The 19,203-nt window shown below is 37.3% G+C and overlaps 1 protein-coding gene across 3 annotated transcripts in view; it reads left to right on the top strand.

Moving 5' to 3' along the window:
* Nucleotides 1-19,203, top strand: part of SYT1 (synaptotagmin 1) — a 273,905-nt gene that overhangs the window by 141,150 nt on the left and 113,552 nt on the right. For all 3 annotated transcript variants that reach the window (XM_014964042.1, XM_014964043.1, XM_014964041.1), the window contains one exon: nt 329-517. In XM_014964042.1, the coding sequence (XP_014819528.1) occupies nt 346-517 (172 nt within the window). In that variant the 5' untranslated portion in view covers nt 329-345. The remainder of the gene's footprint in view (nt 1-328; nt 518-19,203) is intronic.

Here is a 19,203-nt window from a genome sequence, read left to right as displayed (position 1 = left end):
AAATTGAAGAGCAAACCATAAATCTGCATGAGAGTTTTACAGGAATTTCGAGGCTTCAAATTCAGCAGTTCAAAATGCAACACTGTTGGAGAAGAACTCTCAGCAATGAAATTATTCTGGCTGAAATTAACCCTGCAAAAGACTTTTCTTTCTTGTCCAATAATTATTGTATGAAGAACATGAAGCAATATGCTGATGTAGTCACATTAGTAAGCATGAGGACCAGGTGATATTCTGCCTCTTTAGTCTTTTACTGATGAGAGATCCATTTCAATGATCTAAATATTATCTTTTGGGGTTTTGTTGTGTTTTTTTTTTGTTCCAACAGCTTATCCAGGGGTTAAAATGGTGAGTGAAAGTCATCATGAGGCCCTGGCAGCACCGCCAGCTACCACAGTAGCAGCAGCCCCTCCAAGTAATGTCACCGAGCCAGCCAGTCCCGGAGGAGGGGGAGGAAAAGAAGATGCATTTTCTAAGTTAAAAGAGAAGTTCATGAATGAACTGAACAAAATTCCACGTAAGTAAAACTTGATTGATTAAAAAGCTCCTGTCGGCAGATTAGATTTAACTTGACATTTTCTTCTTTGTCATGTATTTAGACAGTGAACTAAATGTTTTCTAGACAAAAATAGAAAAATCAGAAGATAAACCTGGTTTAGTAAGCTCCTCAAAATTCATTGGAATAGCAAAAATAGGGTCTAACTCATATGTAATTTGAGTCTATTCTTGTTATGTCAGATTGTCTTGGTAATTTTTACTGATGAATTATTGCTGAATCATCAAAACTGGAATGGCAGAACTTCATGGTGGCTGTGGGACCGATAGCCAAAATATTTCCTAACAGTAACATGGTTTCATGTTTCTGATAAATATGCATGAGCATAATACCTTAAAGCAAACCTTGGCCAGAACTCATAAATATTCAGAAAGTAAGGAAACTTTCTATCTTTGCGGATTAGAAAATATAGAAAAAGTGGGAAAATGCCTTTTTAACAAGAAAATAGCTCTAATACATGAGCAACGTATGAAGATAGCCATGCTTTTCCCACTCAGTAATTCTGTTAGATCAACCATTGAACATTACTTGCATGAGTTCCTGTACCTATACAGAGTAATTTAAACATACCAATGTATATTTCTGTGAAGTCAAAAGGGTTAAAGTCAGCAGGGTTCTTTTGTTCTGTGCTAGAAAGTATTAATTCAAAGCTGAGGCTTCAATTTGTTTACATTTGTAAAAACTATAAGCATTAGCTTTTTACACTCAGTTATATTCCTAGGGGTCTTGAACTTTTTTGGTATGTTTTAGTATGCATACATCGGTATTAAATACCCAACTAATTCAACATTGTCAATGTAGCTTCATATAATATTTTGCTCTTGACAGAAAAATTACCTAATCATACAAGCAGATAATTTTTGCACTTTTGTAGACAAGAAGGTGAAGGCACTGTCTGTATGCGTATTTTAATAGAAGGTTTTAGAGAGACATTTAATCTTTAAGAATTTTTACTTCAGAAGAATTAGTAAATATAAAATATTTTCAGGGAAGCATTTTAACATCTGTAGAGTTTTCATTTTTAGAAGTTTATCATTTGTATAAAGAAACATGTGACTGATTAAGACAGATAACAAATTAGAATATTAATCGATTTTTTATCTCTGAAATGGATCTTGGCAATCTGGCAGATGTGGGTTTTGCAAAATTGATAGCAAACAGCTTTGCTCTGTCACTCGAAATTCTCACTTGCGAGAATAGAGGTGTTACAGTGGTAAGAAGTCCGTATGTCATTAGTTTGGGAATCTGCACAGTCCAGTGCAGACCATCCTGAAATGAAATTGCCTGATGATATCATGGGAAAAAACAAAACTACAAGAAGAAAAAGAAGACGAAAAAAAGAAAATACAAGACTTTTAGGGAGAAACAGTCAGCATTTGAAACGTTTTCTTGTGCCACTGACATGTTGGAGCGTTTTATATCCCAAATAACTTTCGTTTTTCCGCATTAAGAACAGTAGCAAATACTATGTGAATGGGCAGTAATTAACAGCTCTAAATGTGTTTGTCATTTATAAACTAACACAAACAGGTCACTAAATAAATCTAAGTGGGTTGTCTCCAAAATATTGGGGGTGGGAGGGAAGAGGAGACCTCATTAACCTACTAGAAGGTTATAGCATTTCCTTATAGTTTGTTTTGTCAGTAGGGCGTTGTCAGCGAGGTGGTGGTAGCCTATTGCAAAGCTGAGGATTTAATAGTGGTAGAAAAGTTGCCAGACCTTACCTCTTACAGCTGGTAGCAAATTTTTTTGAGAATCTCTCTTACAACAGAGAAGAATGTAAATTTGTTCCAACCAAATCATTTTTATAGTGTCTTTCTGGGAATTTCTTGCCATCTGAGAGAAAATAAAGATGGTGTATGGGCAGCATTGAGACAGCACAGATACTTGGATCCTGGACCAGGTTTTTCCTCTGGTAGATTCAAGCTGAAGACCTGGGTTCAGGTCTTCCACGTGGCGGAGGAATGGCACAGTCAGCAGGTTCTCTCATCTCTGCAGATCAGTGATAGGCCTGTTTCTAGTTCATGTACTTTCTCGTTTAAAACTTCCAGAAGTCTCCTGTTCATCCCCACGTGACAGGGAAGACTTTGAAAGCTTAGTGGTTAATGGGAGAGAATTATTTTTTTTCAGTCCTCTGTTGCCTGTGTGCAAGAGAGAAATAACTAAATGTTTTAGTTGCCTCTGCCTAAGATGTCTGCAGAAGGAAAATAAGCCATCATGATTTAGTGAATATATAATAGGATAGAATGTGCCCATATTGTGAGAAAGCTCACCTGCAATCAGCTCGGCTTGAGTGATAAAAAAGCCCTGCCCTTGGAGGGGCTAATTTATATAGTCTCCTCTTTCTGGTTTGTCATAGAAATTACATAATATCAAGTCATGCTTATTTAAAAAAAAAAAAAAAAACACAACAATACTACCATAGAGGAATACAAGATTTCAAAAACAAAGGTACTGTAAGTTACACTGAGCTGAATATGTATCATTCCTTCCATGTGGCTTATAATAGAACAGTCATCTGTTTAAAAAAATGTTTTGTAGAATACATAGAAGTCACAAGTTAAACAGTCTAGACATACTTAACTAGCTAAAAATATCAGGATTCCCATTAAGATTTCACTTTGCAAAACTCCAAAGTAGGGTCTGGGCTATTTAAATTGCACTGATGTTTCTTCCTGTAATCTATGCACCAGAGAAGTCTTACTTTATCAAAACCAGATTAATTTAATAGAATGAGGAAATAAAAGTTCCAAGAAGAACAGAAGGCTCATTTGTATTAGTATACATTTATTACAATAGCAGTGATACAATATGTAAACCCAGTTAAAATTTTCATTGATACAAGCAGAAATTCTGTTTTTTTCATTGATTTGTATCTCTTTAAACTTGAACATACCCCACTTTTTGTGGAAGGAACGTGCAGGCTTCCAAAACCACACAAATCATTCAGAATGGCAATGTCCTAACATATATTTCATTCTGGGTGAAGCACGTAGGATCGCTTTATTACAATGAGTCATACCATTAAAGTGCAAAAATCCTGTAAGGTTACTGAGGCATAACTGTGAAGAATTTTCTTCTCCGTTATGTAAATCCCTGCATTTTGGTTGTGAGTGGCTGATTTGCATAATCACAGTACAGTTGTTTTTCTATAGCTGCACTGTGTATAAAAGTCACTCTATCTTAATTGGTTCCTATACTTTCTATCCTGGTTTATCTTTAATCTGCAGAATTTTTAAGCTGTTTACCAGAAGAAGAAAAAAGGCACCATCTCTGCTTTTACACTTTGCATTTTAAACACAGTAATTCCAACACCTGAAAAAGGGGGTAAAACAAAGCAGATAAAAAGGCACTTGCACATCTGAAAACAAAATTGCATTAAAAGACTTTATAAGATACGTTGATTCTTTCCTTCCTCCCTCTCACTGATCTTCCATCTGGGCCTTTGTCTAGAAGCTAGGAAAATATCTGCCATGCATTTACAGTAAGCGAGTTCTAGCAAGACTAAGGCAATGAAAGACAGCAACAGCTTTTGGGCAGAGGCTTTAAATATCAAGATACTGACACTAACCACAGAAAATTAAAACTTAACATCAATCAGTATTAGTTTACTTAATAAGCATCTTTGTAAAATCAAAGTGATCTTGATGTATTTCCTAAGAACACATTCCTGTGTGAACAGAAGACCTCATTCTGCCAGCAAGGTAAATAAAACAGCAAAAATCCAATTAAATTCCAGCATACATCTGACTGAATAATGATACTCTGTTAATGCTCCTCATATAATCTTGAATAGCTGTAATAGCTGAATCTATTGAATGCAGGATACTATCATTACCTCTTTAACAGGAAGTTATTGCATATTTCTAATGCTCTTTGCTGTCTTACATTGTAATTGAATAAAAAGTTACACTTCCCTACCAACCTTACTCTGAAATGTTTGGCTGGCTTGCAGCTCCATTTGGCCTCAGTAGCTGGTGCTCAAAACCCCTAAATTTGATTAATCGTGTACAGGTGACTGATAATCCCCCAAACCAGGAGCTCAAAACTGTGTGATGATTCAGTCTAAAACCCAATGTTCTGTGCAGACTTGTTTCACATTCTGTTTGCAGATATTCAGAGAAAGGTTTATGTACCTCCCCTAGGTTTAATGAGTAACTGTCAAAACAAAATGGGACTGGAGGCTGTAGAGGAAACTAATAAAAAATGTAAAAATAACTGTAAGACCCAGGTCTGGGTTAATTCTAAATAGTTGCTTAGTAAGCTGAAGAACAGAGTTGTAGATATCTTTCAGTAAATTAACAAATAAAATAATTCTGGATTTATATATTTAGCCATTTAAGTTAAAGTTTCAGCATTCAGCAGTCACTCTAGACACACCTCATAATTTCTTTCTCCCTGCTGGTCTCTGCTGTTCTGCCCTTCTGCCTTTCTCGATTGACCAGCTGAGGTTGTATTAAGAGTTCTTATTACCCTTTATAAATAGCAAAGAAGTTCATTTCTTTTTTCTTTTTTTTTCATTCTTATTTGGCATCAAGATTATCAGGAAGATATTATTGAATTTTGTTTGTTATTAGACAATTGAGGATTTTGTGCATGGGGTCTTCCTGAAACGTATTTTTTATGGAGCTGCCAGCTTGATCATTTGCAGAAAATAAATTCAGGCTGTTCATTTCACTGCTTCTTCTAATGGTTCCTGCAGTACAGGTGTCACCTCACAGGGAGGAGAGGGCAAGTTCTTTTCTAAGTTCATAAAAAAGAAGTAAAATGCTGATAATAGAATCTTTTCAGATTTCAAAACTGGATTAATAGAGAGAGAGAAATACCGTAAAATCAGAATAAAGTTCTCAGCAACAGCTATTTTTTGTATTTCCATGGCACATACCAATGTTAGTCATTGCCTTAGATCTTCTTAGGTTAGCAGGAAAAAAATTGAGTCTCTGCTTCAGAGACCTTCATGTCTAAATATAAGGCAAGGAATTTTCTGCCTGCCTGCAGAAAGTGAGGACTATGTGTACCTATGTTCATATATATATATATACACACACATATATTTGTCAATACGAGTCATCTCAGCTTAGGAGCAGTCTGACATTGTCAAACTCTATTTAAGTATCCCGGCAAAGAGGATTTGTAAGGAGAGATTTAAATGAGAATAATAAATGAGAATATGTTCATATATATATATATACACACACATATATTTGTCAATACGAGTCATCTCAGCTTAGGAGCAGTCTGACATTGTCAAACTCTATTTAAGTATCCCGGCAAAGAGGATTTGTAAGGAGAGATTTAAATGAGAATAAAGAAAGAAGTTTCTCGATGTTCAGGAGACTCTGAAGAACAGGGCTGGTGGAAGAAGGAAGGCATGAATTCAAGTCATTTTAGTTCTCTTTCTATCATCAAATCGTTGGCAGTTTCTCATGCCAAGCAAATACATGCAGCTTTACACTGGGGAAGAAACAGGGGAAATGAGAAATAAAGATTTATTTTGGAATACAGAACAAGTACAAGAAAGAGCTATTACAGTACAATAATAGACAGGGGAGAAATCATTATTTCTAAATATAGCAATTTAAATGCAAATTTCAGGTTACTTTGTTTTGTCCCCAGTCCAGAGTTCAGTGATTACATGAGAACTTAAGCATTATTTTTTTCTCATTAAATAAAAGTTTCTAGATCACCTGCTGGTAGGCAAAAGCTTGAAAGTATTACCCACACACATCCAGAAGACACAAAAATAATGAGACAAAGAAAAACAATTTAACTCTGCTGTTTTATAAACTCATCATATGAAAATACCTTCATTATTTTTAGGGGTCCATCATATTTTGAATGCTTGAAATTAGGACTCTGAAAATACAGCTTTTAAATCCAAAGTATCTAAACAGATACTGAGAAGTGGAAGAACAGAAGTGAAAAACTCAGGAAGTAGAACATGGATGAAAATCCTTGTCTGGAAGGAGTAACACGTGGTCTGAGATCCTCCTGAGTTACACTCTGTTGATATTTCAATGATTGATTCTGTCATGAAGAAATATTTCACAATCCATGATTTATTTTCATATGCCTTCTAATAGGTTCCCCTTTACATGTCCTGTACTTAAACTTTTGGATCTGTGACTGCCGCCAGTTTGAGGCTCATATGGCCCTGAGCTAGGAATCTCAACCTGTTAGAGGTGTGAGCTGCTCTAACATGACCCAAAAGTGCTGCTGTGGACCATAGCTGGATCCAGCACCATCAAGCACAAGCGCTTGCCAGGAGGTTACGCATCCCCTCCCATCAAAGTGAGCTCAACCCACACGTCTGATGCACATAGGTCTGAGGACCCTATTCCTATGCTGGCCCTTATCTTGGCTCCTTGGACAAGCCAAGAAGGAAAGGAGCAATCAAAAGGGCAGACTCCTACAACTTGCAGCACCCTCCATCCCCAGCACAGGGGGAGCCTGTCGCATGCTAAACCCATGTCTGCTTCTCCAGAGTGCACTGTCCAGTCTGAAGGGAAATACTGTCTCTTAACCAGAAGCATACTGGACCGTAACCTCAGTGTCAAACAGAATTATACATTATTGATTACATGTGTCTGAAACATCGTTTTCAGAAACAGCAGTTCATGTTGAGTTGTACAACCTGAAAGAAGGGGAAGGAGAAGCAAGTCCTCCTGTAAAATACATGATGCTGAGAACATTTCAATAAAATATAGGAAAACAAAAAACCCCATTCAGATTAACCTTTACAGCCATGGGGATAAAATTCATCTATAGCAGAAACAGGGGAGAGAACCTACCTTTGGTTTGGTGACAGGGTTTTGAAAAGGGGTGCTAGAGTACCCCCAAGAGTCTCATCTAGCATATCACTATGATTATTATTTCATATGTTACAATGACTCTGGTAGGTATTTTATTGCACTATAGATATGTCAAGTTGTGCCAGTGCCTTATAAATTGAGTAGAGAATTCAATTTACAAGCAGAAAACTGAACATGGTTGCTAGCTTCCTTTCAGTACTGGGAATGTATCTTAAAATTTCATTACTTTGCATGAGAGAAAGAGCACTAAAATTATGTTTACATGCATAAAATAAACACAATCTTTGCTAGTCTTTTTCAAACTTACCTGCAGATGAAGTGTCTACAGAAATTACCCATTATCTGTTATAATTCACTTTGTAATCTCACTCTGAAAATGAGAGTTCATGGAACAATTGTTCTGAACTTAAAATTGAGAATACATTTAAAGATTGATGCTCAGCAGTGTACTGCATAAAAGAAAAAAAGCACTTGGGACTATGGTTAATAGATTTGCTTTTTAAAAGTATGGTATAAATGGGCAATGAAAATATAGGAATCACTGTTAAGATCGATATTGCATCCTTACCTCAGCTACTTGTGCCTAGGCATTGTGGTAAGCTAGAAGATATTCTCTTGCATTTTTATAAGAACCAAGAGTAGATAATTGCACCTCTGTGATTCTGAGACACTCTTGTAAGTTGGCACAGTTGAAGAATAGAATGTCATTCTTTGTTGTTATTATTAACTATTCTACATAGAACAAGGCGAGTTTATTGCTGAGAATTATACAAACTAAAGTCTTCCCTGAGTGATTATAAATATATAATACCCTCCTTATTTTGGTAGATATATTCTTTTTAAAGTGTTTAAACTTTTTTAAAGAGATAAGAATTCCTTTATTGATACATGAAGCATTTAAGGTATCTGGTCATCGATACCAGATTGCCAAGGTGGGTGAAATACTAAGCCACTGGCAACCACCAGGAGCTTTCAGGAATTCTGTAAGTCCATAGCATCTTTCCTTGCATTCCTTTTATCTTTTTAGTCTTGGCTTGTATTTCAAGTGAGATTATGAACTGGTCTAGCTCTGAAAATCTCTGCTGCTTCCAGAACACGCAGCCAGTTTGCAAGAGCTGTGAAGGTGGCCTCAAATCTTCAGAAGGATCTTAGTATGGGTAGACTTTGCTCTGACTCCACAGAAGGAAGCTGTGCTGCTGAACTTGAATGACTGCCTTATGAAGGCTGAGTTCCAGCTGGCAGCTGAGCGAGCCATCTGCCTACTCCTGTGCAGGTTTCTGAATCTGAATCTAATCTTAATTATCAACTTCAGCAAGAGCTCCCTAATTTGCTCGCAGCCCCTATATCATCTGGGGGCATGTTTCAGTACTGTAGCTGGCACTGCTTCCCTATTGCAGCAAGAGCCACCAAAATGAAAAATGAGGTTTGTTCTATCAAATGGAAAAGGCATTTCAACCCACATCTAAAAAGGAGCTCCAGAAATGTTCAGGGTTTCTACACTTAGCTTTTAGGAACTAGACTCTGGGAGTCAAATTCACAAATCTGAGTTAAATGCCACAGTTCTCTTCAGAATGATGCAGAAAGAAGAGGCCCAGCTTTATCCAGAAGGCAAAAATGGAGGGAGGTGTGATTGAAATGGTGCTGGTGTACAATCTGATGAAGAACAAAGGGACTCACTGGACCAGAGAGCTGACTGAAGGGCAGCAGATGCATTTTGCTGTCAAATGCCGTTGGACAAAATAAGCAAACAACAGTGGGTACTTAGGACTCCTTACTCTTAAACAAATGTCCCACAGTAGGCTACAGAATCTGACCCCATGAATCCTGCATTTCTTGCCTAGCTACTTCTGCAGAAAAGGCAGATCCACATTAGTTTTCCAGCTTTAGTCTCAGGAAGACCAGAAACTTTGGTATTTTAGGCTGCAGCCTGAATGATATTCCTCAGCCTTTGCTGGCAGCTCCTACATGTTGCGACTTCGAAGCAGTCACACAAACCATTTGACACAGTGGAATAGGGGTGGCAGCTCCTTGAAGAAGAAGGGAGAAAGTGTATCCTCAAGCTGATGAGCTGGCAATAGAATTGAAAGACATTTCCACATGAGAAGCTTTCTCCCTAGAGCATCACCCATATGGGTGTGCCCCAGTGGGGAGGAAACCTCCAGGATTAGGACAGGCATCAGGTATTTTTTTTACTTGAAACAGTTTATAGAGAGGCAACACATTCTTCACATAGTCAACAATGTTGATAATAATTTCTGTACGTTTCTTACAGGTACTTTTATGATCCTTCCTTACCAAAGCTCATTGCATTTCCTGTTTTTCTTGTGTGTTATTTCATTTATGTACTTATTAAAACTTTTATCCTAGCCAGAACTCACATGAAAAAATTGGCATGAGCAGCATACTTGCTAATCCAACATTCAGTCTTGTTTCTTCTTTAGATTTCAAACCTCACCTCCTCCAAAGACAGCTATTTTATCATGTTTTCTAAGACCTCAGTACCCAATTTTCAGCAAACACATGCTCTAAGCTGGAATATAGCATTTCAGATCTGTGCCCTAGAGTCAGTTGTTTGTAATATGCCATGGGTGCAGATTTACTTGTAGCACGAGCAAGGGAAGGAGGACAGAAGAAGATAAGGCAAGCTTGCTATTCATAAATTTCAGTCTACCGTAGCATTTTAGATTACAACCCAGTGGTGGTAATCACTTTATAGGAAACTGTTCCAGAATTGCAATTTCTAAACTTCCTTCCCTCATGAAAAAATTACTGATGAGTTTTAAGTCCTAGGACAGTGAGGTGGCCAAGATGACAGAAAATAGTATGGGGGATGGAGAGGAGTAGTGGGCAAACAAGAAAGCTTGGTGTTACCTGAACTCAGGACATAACATTAATGATGATAACATAGCATGAAAAAATGTCAAAATCAACTTTACTATTCTAAAACAGCCATGCATTTATTTAACAGTCATTGAACAATACAAAAGTATTTATGCACACTGCTTTTCTTGATATAAATATGGGTATGTAGGAGAAAACAAAATGAAAGAGGGAAACTATTTAGAAAAATCTCTTTTATATTCAGTTTAATGCATTAACTGAAGTGTTTAAACTGGGCAACACCCTTGATTCACAACAGCTCATTTTTGTTAGAAACGTACTGACAGCTGGGCTTTGATTCTGCAAAGTGCCTGGATCTGTCCAACATCGTTCCTACTTCTCACTGCCACCTAGAATAAGAAAACTAGCTATAATTTCATAATGATAATGACAAGAAGCATTTTTATCCTGTTGAACTGAATATTTATCTCAGTAATTCCTGGTAGAAAAGGAACAGAAAATATACGCTCTTTAAAAACAAACAACCAATAGCCTGAATTGCATCTACAAGAGGTAAAATAATTTGTGATACCAAATCCCTGATGGCATAGCAACGCTAGCTGAACCCTGCAGTGCAGGATGAGTGCAAATTGGTGAACAAGTTTTTTCTTGTTTTCAAGTCTTTTTCTTGACTGACCTACACTACTCCTGTAAATAACATAAGAGGCAACAGAAGTACATTCTTACTTGATACAGCCATATAAGTATAACATGGGTATGCAGGCTGAGTTCAGGTACTGAAATGGTACACAGCAGATTTTAGAATTTCAAAAGGATTATTCCAGTAAATTATTTAAATGTGTACTAACCTTTAAGCTCCTGAATAGTGCATGGAATTAAATTTGTTACACACAAGTGGTTTGGAGGATCAAGACTGTAAACACTTACATTTCTAATACATGCTGCAATTTACCTGATGAACTGCTACATTAAGTCATATTTTAATGTAAATTAATTTTACTTTAGCTAAGGTTATTTTAAAAGTTTGTAACTCTATGAGTGATGTAATTTTAAAGATGTACCACACACAAATATAGTGATACTTGCAAATTTCTTTTCAGACCTTCATATATATAAGTGTAATTTTTTTACCTTCCATTTCATTTTAGTAGGCTTCTTGCTGAGAGTTGTACCCTCTTTTGTCACATGGCTTATTATCACAACACACATTTTCATGACTGTTGTCAAAAAAAGACAGCATTTAGGGCAGTTGTTTAGTTTAAATGATCAGTAGAGTGCTACTTTGAGATCATTTGGGACGGGGGTGGACTGAAATTTTCCAATGGAAGCCGTTGGAAGAACGTAATTACCTCACTTGGGATTTGGGCCAACCTTGCAAACATCCAATTTCCACAGAAGTGATTGAGGTTCTTTCAATTTAGTTTAATGAGAGTTGGATGGGGCTGTAAGGCATTACAATCCTTTTGGGAAACTCCCAGGGGATCTTTCATCACCACGAAAGCTGAGGACGTTGGTTTTATGCTTCCTCCAAAGTACAGCAGCCCTTGCATCGGCGTGTCTCCGCTGCTGTTCCCCAGCATTACTGGCTCAGGGGGAAGCAGACCACCGCGGTGCCACTTTCAATGCCTGAGAGGGAGCCAGAATACTGGCAGATGATGTTGTTTAGCTTGCTTCTGGGTTTAGGTCATCCATGAGCTTTAGTGTTCAGCTGTTTGGTGGGTGTACTGGAGCGCTGTCATGATGGGCAGGGAGTGGATGTGATGCCTCACCGATTCCTCCTTTCCTTTCAGCTTTGGCGCTGAGAAGCTGCTGCGGGTCAGCATCAGGCTATCACAGGGTTCAAGACTTTTTCAGTGGCTGGACCCCAGCAGCAGTTTAATTCTTGCAGGCAAAATTATAGGATTGCCTCCAATGCTACTGATAGTTTTCTGTTTGGGCAGACTTCTTTGATCTTTCCCCTGTTGTCAGGGGGAATTATAAAGTACCAGGAGCATACATTCTATCAGCCATGTATATTAAGATGGATCACTTTTAATAGATTAGAAAATGGTATAATGCCTCTCTATTTCAAAGTTGATTTTGCTTTGGTTTGGTTTTTGTAAGTGGTGAAGACAAGCTGTAATACACTTATGTCAACATAGGACTAAATTAAATTATTTCCATCCTTATAGTTGTTGGGGACTGTACTTACCATCCAGTTCCCAAACTTAATGAGACTATACCCAAATTGTGAGGATGTTGAATTACAGCAGTTTGTTAATCATTCAGCATTGTCAGAATGAGGGTTGGGAGCCATTAGAAGACTGTAGTGCCAGTGATGATTCTTGATGTAACAAAGCAATGATGATATTCCCTGCTTTCCCACAATATTTTATGGAGCAAGGAAGATAAAGGGGTTTTGGATCAGTATTGTGTTTGTACTGACATTTAGGCAGTGGAGAATGGAGAGCTGTAACATATCTGTGTTCCTGTCCTGATGTTAGGTGAACTTTAAATTGCCTTTTTTACTCTAAAAAAATAATAATACTCAGTGATTCTTTCTCCAAGAAGGTGCAACATTTGCTTCTACCAGACAGATGATCATTAATGATGGTATATGTCTTCACAATCTCTGTGTCAATAGGTCTGATGTTCTGAGAATTACTATTAGAGAGCATGTTCACGAGATGTATGTCTTGTAAGCATTAGAGGTCACATCTGTGATCTGAAAATAAACAGTAACCAATTTGTGTCTTAAAACTACAGTTCTTCTCACCATCTTTAACCTACTGCCTTTTTTCCTTACTTTTTCCTGGTTCCCTCATTACAGCACCTTCTCCTCTCATTTACACTTTCTGTCTATCCAAAAGAAAAATTGGTTTTGCCATGCTAAGACTTTCATGGAGAATACAGTTACAGGAAGAAAGAGGAAAGTTAAAGCCTCTGACATTTTTTGACGTATGGCTGAGAGAGGCATAAGGATCCCTGCCAGTGCTAGTCTCTGCTCCGTTCTTCAGGCCTTCTGTCTGCCATAGGATACTTCTGATGAAAAAGAATAAAATAAATATAAAACAATATTACTCTACTTTACCCTCTACTTCACACAAAGCTTGCTAAGGAGTGAAAAGCCTTCAGCTAACATTTTAGCAAAGCAGACTGAGTACTGATGTTTATTTTTTAGTAACTTCAAGACTAATGTAGTGTAAAATGTACATTATTTTTTTCTTATCACAGTGGCAGAAGTCATGAGGGTAAGACTAGCTGTTTTTTTGCTCGAGAGTAACAGGTCTCTTGTCAGTGGTCATTCTTCACCCCATGAATATGTTGAATTTTCCTGCACTAAACCATGAACTGAAAGCCTCGTATGCCTGCTCAAGGGTTTTCTAACTGCTACTAACTACAACACTTGTTTACCAAGAAACATTTTTGGAAGGAGAGTCAGAAAAGTGTGTTGTGTATGACCCTGCGGTGTCAGTGTCAGGCAGCAGAATTGTGTGTGACCTCAGATAAGGATCAACAATTGAGAGAAGCCAGGATAAATCACAGCTTTGCCAAGTTTAGAGAGAAGCCAAAGGAAAATTGGTTACAGTGCTGGCTTCCAGAGGTTGTTTCCTGGTATGAGCTGACTCAACTTGAAGGCATGTGAGGACAATTAAATAAGTACTAGCCACTTTTTGTCAGAAACTGCTTTCATAAGGGGATAAAAGGGCTAATAATCAAAATATGGTCTACGTGTTGGCCATAATTAAAAGTTTTTTATCGGAGAGCTGTTTAATGGGGTTTATTTTGGAGTGGTATTTTTAACTCTTCAGCAGTTGAATCTGTGGAAGCCACCGCAGAAATATTGGATCTCTAAGCCATCAGCAGTGAGGTAAATGGCCTTTAGTTTTCACTCCAGGGAAGGATTTCTTCTTTCATCAAGTGTCACCTCTACCAAGATGTGCCTGAATAAATATAACTACTCTTACTTTAGTAGAGTCTCCTGGGACAACACTGCCAACATAAGTTATTTATGATTTGGGATGGGTTGAATACTAGTCACAGCACAAAAATACTACCTTCCAAGCTTACTGCATATTGCAGGTGATGGAGATAAAAACTTTATTCTTATTGAAGGACTATTTCACCGTAACAATAAAATTTATTGGCCTATTTTTACCTCTGCCAACTGCACTTCTGATATACTGTAGTGGTCCTGTGTGTAGTCATAACTTTGTCTCTGAAGCTCCATTGAAAAGGGGAATTGATGTCTTCCTTTTCCTCAGCTCAAGGACAGGCTGCTCACCACCTAGCAGATCTAGAAGTGTATGACAAGTCTGATTAGAAACACTCAAACTGTCATCTCAAAATAAGTTTAGTGGTTTCTGGAAACCCTTTTTGAGATTTGACCAGATGAGTCCTACTTTGCTGTACTGCAGAGTAATATGTTAGTTTCAACAATCAGAAAGTGAGGAAAATATTCACAGATTTACTTCTGAGGTAATTTCCGCAAATCAATATTAGCGTGCTGCATTCCTTGATTATTGAAAATATAGCAAAGGCAGCACAGCGTTAAGATTCAGATTTTATTAGATGGTGTGCTCACCAATATAGTTAACTTTCAAGTCTAGAAGTTAGAAACTTTGCATCAGATGTCCTCTGTGGTTTTTTTAAATAATTTCCATCTTACTGTATTTCATATCTTACCTGTTTTTTACCATCTATAAATTACCTTTCTATATTTATGGTGGTTTAAAGCACTGTTCTGATTAAAAGAATTCACAGGTGGCTGACCCTTCATACATTATAAAAACAGTTTGGTTTATGAGTACTATATATTGAGTGAACTATAGGAGAAAAGAGTGATCAAAGTAATACAAGAGTAATAATAAAGATAATAAAATATACAAGCAATAAATAATTAATGACTAATTAGTAAATTAAATCACATGTAGTAAAGAGTAAAAGAAATAAATGCGATGTCCCTAATGCAATATATATACAGCCACATGTTTGTACCACACTCTAAAAGCTCCAAATTGCACTGAAATCAAAAATAAGATGCAAAAATAACATATTTCATGGTCCCCTTTTCATTCCTTAGGAAATCTATGATCTACCACGATAAAATACAACATCAAGAAAATGTAGATCTGAATAAAATTTCCCTTGTATAAAGTTAAATGCTTTTCATTTTGAACTTTTCTTCATGTCACGTATTTAGGAGAAAGGAAACACAATTTTTTGGAAGCCTGTTACCCTGAGGCTTTTTAGTGTAGTGCACAGTACTGTTAACCATCAGTGCACATACTCGCAGAGGGGCATATTCATTCTGCTGCATGGGCCTGTGTGACAGCCTGTGCAGCACATAAACATCACCTTAATGTAGGTTTTGAACTATGAAAGATGCCTTTTGCAAGACTCTACAATGGAGTAAATCTCACACCAGCATATAGAAAAATACCATGAAAATGACTATTTGATTAGCAATTTCAGACTGACATTTCATTTGAAAATTAGTTATGGCTTACCAAAACATCCCTTTTCTATGAATCAGCACACTTATCTTTCCTAGGTTAAAGGAATGCTGTCAAAAACAAGCAATGCTTTTTTCCTGTGTATTAGTAAGTTCACCTCAAGACATCATCCTACAAACATTGTTCAGCATAGTTTTTCTGAAATTAATGGAACTATTTACAACAGAAAGGACTCAAATCTGAGCTGTACTTGTCTAGAAACATCAGGCAGCAAAGAAAATTACTTTAATGGGACCATTTTGAGAATTTTCGTCATTTATGATTTCTTTTTGATAATGGAGCCCTCCATGTACATTTTTTCAAACAGCAGACCAAATTTTCACTATGGGATTTATCTGTCTTATCTACTGCTCTTGTACTTGGACATTGTATTTTCATTCTTGGAACTAGTGGGACTACAATGGGGCTAAAGAAGGAAAGGGGAATGCTGATAGTGTTGTCACCAATTTTATTTTGTAATAAGGATAGTTGCTAAGGCACTATCATGAAAGGAGGAATAATATGGCTGGCATCTTACTCAGCCTAAATATCTCACCCCATAGAGAAGAGAGAGAGCCTATGTGTTGTAGGTTGGACTGCATGGAGAGTGCACTACTCATCCTTCTCGCTGAGGCTGATACAGAAATCCTCAGGGGGGGAGCCAGGGACTCAGGAACATTGTTCTGTGGGAGAAGTGGCTTAGGTATGGCTTATGTGGGATAAATAGCTCACCAGACAAGAAAAGAGAAGTCTCCAGAGCTCTATGCTCAAGCCTATTTCACACAGTAAATATTTTATCTAGAATGGTAGCAAGAGTCAATTTGCTGGCCTCTAGGAGCGAGTCCTATCTACGGTATAGTTCTTACATGCTGTCATTCCATGAATCTGCTCTAACACAAAGCATGGCCTGATGTGGAGCATTTTCCAACAATACAGAGCCATGCCTGTCCCACAGAGTCAAGGACATATTGGAATTCAACATTTTAGAAATCTGATGAGCCTTGAGAAGGGGAGAAAGAAGGAAAACAATGAGATATGGAGAACCACTTTACCCTGCTTGAATTCAGACTCCTGACAAGCACCGTACCTTCCTATCTTTGCCTTTCTACAAACATAATGGTTTTAGGTTGCAACAAGATCAAGGCAGTTCAGGCTGTTTCTCTAAGGTGGGAATATGTCAAGTATCTTTGTCTGCTGTAGTGCCTCATGGAAGTATGTTCTGATGAACTTTTCATCAAGATTTGTCCTCTTTTGACCTTCTTTCATCTGAGAATTGCTGATATAAGCATTTTAAGACAGTTGTCTAACATGAAGTTTCTAACCTGATTTTTTGAGAGGGAAAGAAAAAAGATAAAACACTGGAATTTATTCTTTTACATTGGTCTCAAAGCCTGTAGCTGTATGCTGGGTAGAGGGTTATACACATTATTTTATTACCTCGTGGCCATTTTAGTTCTCAGTGCTAGAATCGCTTATGGCAGAATTTCAATTGAGAGCAGTAAGTTTTCATACGGAATACAATGTCTGTAGAATGTTTATTTGCTGGGAAAAAAGGGATTTTGTAATAAGAATATTTTAAAAGAAATCCCTTGACAAGAGAAGGTTTTGATCACACCTGATTTTTCTGGGGACAACTCACATCAGTAACATAACTACATGTGCAAAAGTGGTTTTTGAGTTGAGTTCTGCCTTAATAAGTGAGGATGAAGGATGATTTATGGTTTCAAGCTTTTTTCTTTTTTCCAAGTGTATCATTTTGCCTAATGAAAGGACATTACCTCCCCCAGTCAATGTAGTCTCCATTGCTGTTCTAATGTATCTGTGGATATATTATCGCTGCTTCTGCTTCTGTGAATGAACAATTCCAAAACAGCAACAGAGAATTTATTTGCTGATTACTCACCTGCTATTAAAGTGGTTCCAAATAAAGTGAAATGGCAGACACACTGGCTCTTGGAAGCTCTTTCTAACTATAAAAGGAATTCTCTGTGTTCTTTGCAGTGCTTAAGCAGCTTTACAGATGCACCATATTTAATTAGATTAGTTTTAATTAGACTGCAGATGCAAAGTTGCATCTGTGTATCACTATTAGTCTGTTTTGAGGCACTTTCAGCCAATAACAAACTACCATCTCATTTGCATTCATTTAAATGTGTTAACCTGTTGCTTGCTGGAATAATCACTATGGAAGAACATCTCTAACTTAGAGATTAATGTGTTGTTATTGTCATATGCAGAAAGTGAAGTAGCCTAAAAGACAATCATGCAAGGGAAGCAAAAAGGAAATTGCACTTAAGAATTAATTCACTCTTAAATAAATCTGCCTGAGAATTCCATTTATACTTATTTAAATTCCTTTAGAGTACTTATTTTCCAAGACAATCTTTGCAAGCTTTGGACTTCATTGATTGCTCTTCTACCCTTAATGTTTGTTTTCTTTATGATCTTTTCATTTTTATTTCTTCATGCTTCACAGAGTCCATTTTCTTTTGCTGCCTCTCCCTTTCTGTTCTGAGCTGAACTCAGTTCTGAGGAGATGGAGGATTAATTGTTCATTACTGGTGGTGCTACAGGTTTGAAAGAATTGTCGATTAGTTATTGCAAAGTCCTTATTGGGAGAGAGCACAGCTGCTTCTTTAGTTAATGGCAGAGTATTTGCAAGAGGAATTGGGAATCAGAGAGAAGATCCTTGCTGGACAGAAGTCATCAGGACTGAGGCCATTGATTTCAGCAAATGAGCTTTTAACTCTCAGTTCTAATTCCTGAAGTTATTCTTTTTCCTGTGCTTAGTTACAGCATTCCCTTTTAATTTTTATTTCTGTACTCTGGCCAAACTTGGGGTTAGTCCCTTCAGTTTCAACAGTATTTATATAGGGACAGAAGCAAGAACTCTGCTGTGTACTTTTAATTTTAAGATTTGATCATTTTGTCAGCCTTTTTGATCAGTAGCAATGAAATTAATCCAATGAGAAGAATGGGTTTTAATTTAATAAGTGGGATGCACTTTTGAGCAACAAGGGGATGCAGTGGTTGTTAAAATAGCAATAAGAAAATGTGTCAATGTAGAGCATCTGCTAAGGTTGACTGTAAATACTGGAGCCAAATTTTCCTGGAGTGAAAATCAGGCAGTCGCAGGAGAGAATTGTACACTGGGCATGGGGTTAAAATGACCACTCTCGAGTTTCAGTGACATTCTTTGTGATCCTGAAAGCAAGTCATAGGTCATCCTCTCCCGGCTTTCCTTCTTTAAAATGAAATTAATGCTTTTCTCTAACTATACCAATTAGCAAATTCTCATTCAGAAAGCAATTCAAAGATAATAAGCAATTAACATGGAGTGTTTAACCAGAGGACTGTAGATCCAAGTCTAGTGTAGAACTTTTGAGTCAGACCCTGATGACCATTTACTGCAGGAAGGTCAAACAAGAATGTCTAATAATTGGTTTTCAGAGCTGGCGTAAGGTTCTGTTTCCTATTCTCTTCCCAATGAATAGAAGAAGCCAGTAGCATTTTAGCATTG

Source organism: Calidris pugnax, unplaced genomic scaffold (assembly GCF_001431845.1).
Source record: "Calidris pugnax isolate Ruff unplaced genomic scaffold, ASM143184v1 scaffold44, whole genome shotgun sequence".
Lineage (NCBI taxonomy): Eukaryota > Metazoa > Chordata > Aves > Charadriiformes > Scolopacidae > Calidris > Calidris pugnax.
This window is presented reverse-complemented; position numbering and strand designations above follow the sequence as displayed.